Here is a 6,663-nt window from a genome sequence, read left to right on the forward strand (position 1 = left end):
TCTCTAAATGAACTTTCTAAATTTAACAACTTGTCATCTAACCTCATTTTCTCTCTACATTTGGCAACCATTTAACAACTCCCTAAACAAAAATGTTGACTGCATTATATAGTTTTTGTGACTTATTTTTTATGTGGATAGATACAAAACAAAATTACAACCTATATTTAGAGAACTATTGGAGAACTCACATTTTTTACTCCAAAAGTCATTTAGCAACTTCTTAAATCTGTGATTTAGAGAGCTAAAATTTACATAACTATTAGACGTTTTGTACTCTCTTTGCACTGTTCGCAGAGTGAAGTTTGAATATGGGTATCAGTGGAGATAGTCTTACAAACGAAACTATGTCAGCTAGAACTATGTATAGATATTCTTGTTTCTGTTAGATCAATTAACATGGTTGTAATTTGATAAAATTTTATACATGTCCCGTGTATATAAATATAAACCATCAGCTTCAATGAAGGCTACAACACTTCGATCAATTTTTTATGGTATATTTGGAGCCATCTCTTATAAAGGCCCAAGACGTCTAGCTAGTAGAAAGTGAGAATAGTGGCGGCGACCTCATCATCATTGTCCTCGTAGAATAAACCACTGACGGTCAGCGAGAAACTGTCCTGAGACAATTGAATCCCGTCGAAGCTGTTGTGTGACTGAAACAATTGAAGAGGAAAAATAGCCAAAATCCATGGGACATATAAAAAAACTCGGCCTGCAAGGGTTAAAACATCCATTAGACATTGTATTAAGAAAAACTTCTCACATAGGTCGAGAAACTCCAAACCCTTATCTCACACATACGATACGCAGACTATATAAAAAACCACGACTAGGCCTCTACCCCACACATATGTAGACTATATGAACAACCATCGATCGTGACTAAGACCAAGCCACAAACCTATGCTTTAAACAGACGAGCCTAAAATTCGCTCTCATGAGGAGCCGGACTTAGAACATGAGAAGTGTTAATCAGACCAACTAACTAATTCAGTCTCAGGCACTTTCACTTCCCGTCATATTAATTAATAAGTTTTTCATCACATCCAACTAATACAATCTTCTATCTACTTCCACCAAATTTGGTTCATTTATGCTATACAATACCTAGTATGAAGGGTAGCTCCACACCTACGGGCTATAAATCAAAAGAAATATTACACAACATCACGCTCACGCCATAGTTCGTCTCTAAACTCAACTAAAGCCGGCCATCTTTTTGGCAATCACTCGTCACACTTTAAACCCGGTGGGCATGTTTCTTATCTACTTGTCCTCTTAGATCAATTCTGTTGGGCCATGTGTCTAGTGTTGGCCCATTAACGTGTACATATATACTAGAAGTGTGTGTGGTGTAGAGTCAGTGCTGTATGCTTCCACGTTCCAGAAAATTCCACATGGTATCGGAGCCAGGCTCAACGGCGATGGCGTCGCGGTGAGGAGTGTCTTCGGCCTCGACGGAGAAGACCACCGAGAAGGAGATCAGCGACGGCCGAAGGAGGCCGCCGAGGCACACGAGCGGTCGAAGGAGGACAAGGGCGACAAGTGGCACCGCGTGGAGCGCAGCAGCGGCCAGTTCGTGCGGCGCTTCCGCCTGCCGGAGAACGCCAAGACGGAGGAGGTGAGGGCCCGCGCTGGAGAACGGCGTGCTCACGGTCACCGTGCCCAAGGCCGAGGTCAAGAAGCCCGAGGTGAAGAGCATCCAGATCTCCGGCTGAAGAAGACAGGAGGAAGAGGAGGCGCTCCTGGTCCTGGCTTCTAGACGTTGTGACCCAGATCTTGACGCAGCTGCCCAAGTAGTTTCCTAGTTATTATTACATACATATTATGGGGGAAAATCAAGGAATTGAGCAGGTTCTTGGTAAATTGGTCGAATTACTGTCAGCAAAAAGGGATGAGGCTCCATCATCAATTAAAGACAATGTTGCTCATATAGAACCAGTTCAGAAGATAGACCTAATGCCAAATGAGATTAAGTTAGAAGGGGTGAAAAATTATTTGGCATGGTCTAGAAGAGCATTGCGATTATTGAAGGCAAAGAGACTCGAGGGCTATGTTAAAGGAGATGTCGTTGAGCCCAAGGATAAGTTAAGTGATGAATGGAAAGACTGGGATGCTATAAACTCTTTAGTGGCAGCGTGGATGTTGAGTTCTATGATTCCAGCAATTGCTAGCACCGTTGATACAATCATAAGTGCTGCAGAAATGTGGAAAGCACTTGAAGAAATGTACTCGGGAGCTGGAAATGTTATGTTGATGGTGGAGACTGAAGATCGCCTCCATAATATCAAACAGGGGGAGCGATCTGTGGCGGAGTACGTTCAGGAGTTACAATGTTTATGGGCTGATGTTGATCATTATGATCCTATTGAGCTACCACACTCAGAGTGTGTTGCTTGGGCGAAGAAATGGGTGGAAAAAAGACGTGTACTTCAATTGCTAAGGGGGCTAAACTCAGAGTTCGAGGGAAGACGTGCCTCCATGTTTCATCAATCCACTCTTCCTAGCCTACAAGAAGCCATAGCTGCCATATCCCAGGAGGAGTCAAGACTCAAAGTGATGAGAGAAAGTTCTCAAACGCCGCCTCATCCTGTGTTTTCAGCTATGAGAACCAAAGATACTAGAGAATGTTACAATTGTGGTGATGTTGGACATATTGCACGTAATTGTTCTAAGCCTTCCAAAGTTAATCGTGGGAGAGGAAGAGGGGCTCCTAGAGGCGGCAGAGGTCGTGGAGGCAGGAGTTGGGCAAGGGCGAATGCAGCAACTACACAAGAAGAACTTGAAACATTTATGGAACACGAAGATGAAACAAAGTTGAGGAAGAAAAATCAAATTTCTGGAGATAAAGATCAGGAGTCTCACACCGGGGATTTTGTCCACTTCGCCTACACTGATGAAGGTAATTATGCTCATGCTTTTGTACCCACACAGGTCACACAGTTAAAATGGATTTTAGACTCAGGAGCATCAAAGCATGTCACAGGCACGTCCAGTGAATTTACATCATATATAAGATATCCCCCCACACGTAAAGAAATTATACAAACTGCTGATGGTACACCACAACCCATCAAGGGTGTTGGCACAGTGCAATGCACTCCATCTATTAAGTTGTCATCAGTTTTGTATGTGCCAACCTTTCCTGTCAACTTGATATCACTAAGTGCCTTGGTTGATCAATTGGATTGTCGTATTATTCTTGATCGAGATAATTGTTTAATTCAGGAGAGGGAAACAGGGAAGAGACTTGGGACAGCTACCAGACGTAATGGATTGTGGTATATGGATCATGAGGGGACTAATGGTACAATATGCACTATGCTGGCAACAAGAATGGAAGAGAAGGAGGTTGCAGTGATGCTCTTGCATTGTAGATTAGGGCATCTTTCTTTTGATAAGATATGCAAAGCTTTTCCTGATGTAATGAGTGGGGTGGATAAAAGCAAGCTATTGTGTGATGCCTGTGAGTTTGCAAAACACACAAGGACATCTTATATTAGTCGAGGTATCAGGAGTATATCTCCTTTTGTGCTAGTTCATTCTGATGTTTGGACATGTCCTGTGACTTCTATTAATGGGATGAAGTACTTTGTTACTTTTATCGATTGTTTTTCTCGGATGACTTGGGTCTATGTGATGAAGCATAAAGATGAAGTATTGAAGTGTTTTCAAAATTTTTGTGCACTAGTTGAGAATCAATTCAATACTCAAGTCAAAATCCTAAGAACAGACAATGGAACCGAGTATGTAAACAAGGGATTTAATGCCTTTCTGTCAAGAAATGGTATATTACATCAGACATCCTGTCCTGATACACCTCCACAAAATGGTGTGGCTGAAAGGAAGAATCGTCACATTTTGGAAGTTGCTCGTTCGCTGATGTTTACAATGAATGTTCCGAAGTTCCTATGGAGTGAAGCTGTATTGACTGCCACATATCTTATTAATCGCACTCCTTCAAAAATACTTGCAATGAAGACTCCATGTGAGATTCTTCTCGGTGAGAATAAGTTTGTGGTTCCACCTAAAATTTTTGGATGTACATGTTTTGTCAGAGATCATAGACCTCAGGTGGGGAAGTTGGATCCTCGTGCTGTGAAGTGCATTTTTGTTGGATATCCTGCAGGGCAAAAGGGATACAAGTGTTGGAGTCCTAGTGAACGACGTTTGTTTGTAAGCATGGATGTTACATTTAGAGAGACTGTGCCTTTCTATGGTGAGAAGACAGATCTAAATTTTTTTCTTGATTCTGTCTCTACTAGCACAGATGAAGCTAGTCGAGAGGGGGAGAACAGAATGGTTGATTCAATGGAACAACAACCAAATAAAATGGAAGTGGTGATTGGTGCTTCTCAAAAGATGCAAGTAATGCCAAGTGAATTGGAGACACATCCTAGTCACGAGAATAATAAATCTTGTGGAGACGACTTACGATATAAGGGCGAAGTATATACAAGAAGAAAGTCCCATGTGCAACCTCAGGCTCCTGAAACCAATTCAGCATCAAGTACTGAGCAGTTCTCTCCAAACACATTAGAGGCTATAAATGTACCTTTGACGTCTCATGGAGAAACTGAAGATTATGACACTTATGATTTGCCCATTGCAATACGAAAAGGAGCGCGTGCTAAAGCTGGAGTCCCCCCAACAAGGTATGGATATGAACATGACATTAGCAATTATGTCTCATATGCGTCTTTGTCACCATCATATAGAGCATTTGTTGCATCATTGCATTCCGTAGCAATTCCAAGAGATTGGAAAGAAGCACAATGTAATTCTAACTGGCGTGAGGCAATGTTGGAGGAGCTTAAAGCTCTAGAAAAAAATCAAACTTGGGAATTTGAGAAACTACCTAAAGGAAAGAAGGCAGTTAGTTGTAAATGGGTATTCACTGTGAAGCAAAACCCAGAAGGAAGGGTAGAACGATATAAAGCAAGATTGGTTGCAAGAGGGTATAGTCAAACATATGGAATTGATTATGATGAGACATTTGCACCAGTGGCAAAAATGAGTACTGTAAGGACATTGATCTCTTGTGCTGCAAATTTTGGATGGCCCTTGTATCAACTAGATGTTAAGAATGCTTTCTTACATGGTGATTTGCAAGAGGAGGTCTATATGGAGATCCCTCCTGGATTGTCAAAGCCTGAGACAATTGGGAAAGTTTGTCGATTGAAAAAATCATTGTATGGTCTCAAGCAGTCCCCAAGAGCATGGTTTGACAGATTTAGACGTGCAATATGTAGCATGGGATATAAACAATGCAACGGAGATCACACTGTCTTTTATCAACACTTTGGACGACGAATTGCAATTCTAGCTGTGTATGTGGATGATATTATTATTACAGGTGATGCCGAGCTTGAGATTGCATGTCTAAAGAAGAATCTAAGTAAGGAATTTGAGGTTAAAGATCTTGGTCATCTCAAATACTTTCTTGGTATTGAGATTGCTCGATCTCCAAAAGGAATAGTTCTCTCCCAAAGGAAATATGTTTTAGATCTACTTGATGAAACAGGTATGTTGGGGTGTCGGCCTGTAGCAACACCTATCGACTTGAATCATAAATTATGTGCTGAATCTGGTGATCCTGTGAATAAAGAAAGGTATCAAAGACTTGTTGGACGGCTCATCTACTTGTGCCATACAAGACCTGATATCACATATGCAGTCAGTGTGGTGAGTCGATATATGCATGACCCCAGAAGTGGACATCTTGATGCAGTGTATCGTATACTGCGATACTTGAAGACTTGCCCTGGAAAGGGAATAATCTTTAAAGGTCATGGTCATCTAAAGGTGGAAGGTTACTCTGATGCAGACTGGGGTAGTTGCCTTGATGATAGAAGGTCAACTTCAGGATATTGTGTGTTTGTTGGAGGAAATTTAGTATCATGGAGAAGCAAGAAACAATCTGTGGTATCCCGTTCCACCGCCGAAGCAGAATACCGAGCTATGGCCCTTGCGATATGTGAGATGCTATGGATAAAAGGTCTCTTATCAGAGTTGAATGTATTAAGAAAAGACTCCCTGAAGTTATGGTGTGATAATAAGTCAGCCATGAATATAGCTAACAATCCAGTTCAACATGACAGAACAAAACATGTGGAAATTGATCGATTCTTCATCAAAGAGAAGTTAGATAATGGTACTTTAGAGTTGAATCATGTAAACTCAAAAGGTCAAATAGCAGATTGCTTGACTAAGGGTATAGAAGTAAAAGAGTGTGATGTGTTATGTAGCAAGATGGGGATGATTGATATCTATCGCCCATCTTGAGGGGGAGTGTTGGGCCATGTGTCTAGTGTTGGCCCATTAACGTGTACATATATACTAGAAGTGTGTGTGGTGTAGAGTCAGTGCTGTATGCTTCCACGTTCCAGAAAATTTCACAAATTCAATAAATCTAGTTGCCTTTTATCATTCTTTTCTGCCGGTCTTTCCAACCGCGAAGATAAAGCATCACTCGGCCGTAAATTGTCTGATTAAGATGCAGCTGCTCATGATCATCGACACAACGTAGAGGAACGGACAAATATTCTGGACCAAAAATTGTAGATAACCAAACCCATGGCGAATAAAGACATACTAACATAGTTGACATGCATGGTTTAGAAGAAAGAAAAAAACTCATTATGCTCGCTCAGTCAA

General features: G+C 41.3%; 1 protein-coding gene across 1 annotated transcript; it reads left to right on the forward strand.

The window, feature by feature from the left end:
- Positions 1-1,530: 1,530 nt before the first annotated feature.
- LOC100282012 (16.9 kDa class I heat shock protein 1) lies at positions 1,531-1,732 on the forward strand (the record flags this gene model as incomplete). Its single annotated transcript, NM_001154925.1, is given in 2 exon segments — positions 1,531-1,636; positions 1,638-1,732. Coding segments are annotated over 2 exon segments (193 nt in total), but the record flags the coding sequence as incomplete, so codon positions are not given.
- Positions 1,733-6,663: the final 4,931 nt, after the last annotated feature.

This window comes from Zea mays, chromosome 2 (assembly GCF_902167145.1).
Source record: "Zea mays cultivar B73 chromosome 2, Zm-B73-REFERENCE-NAM-5.0, whole genome shotgun sequence".
In the NCBI taxonomy this organism is placed as follows: Eukaryota; Viridiplantae; Streptophyta; class Magnoliopsida; order Poales; family Poaceae; genus Zea; species Zea mays.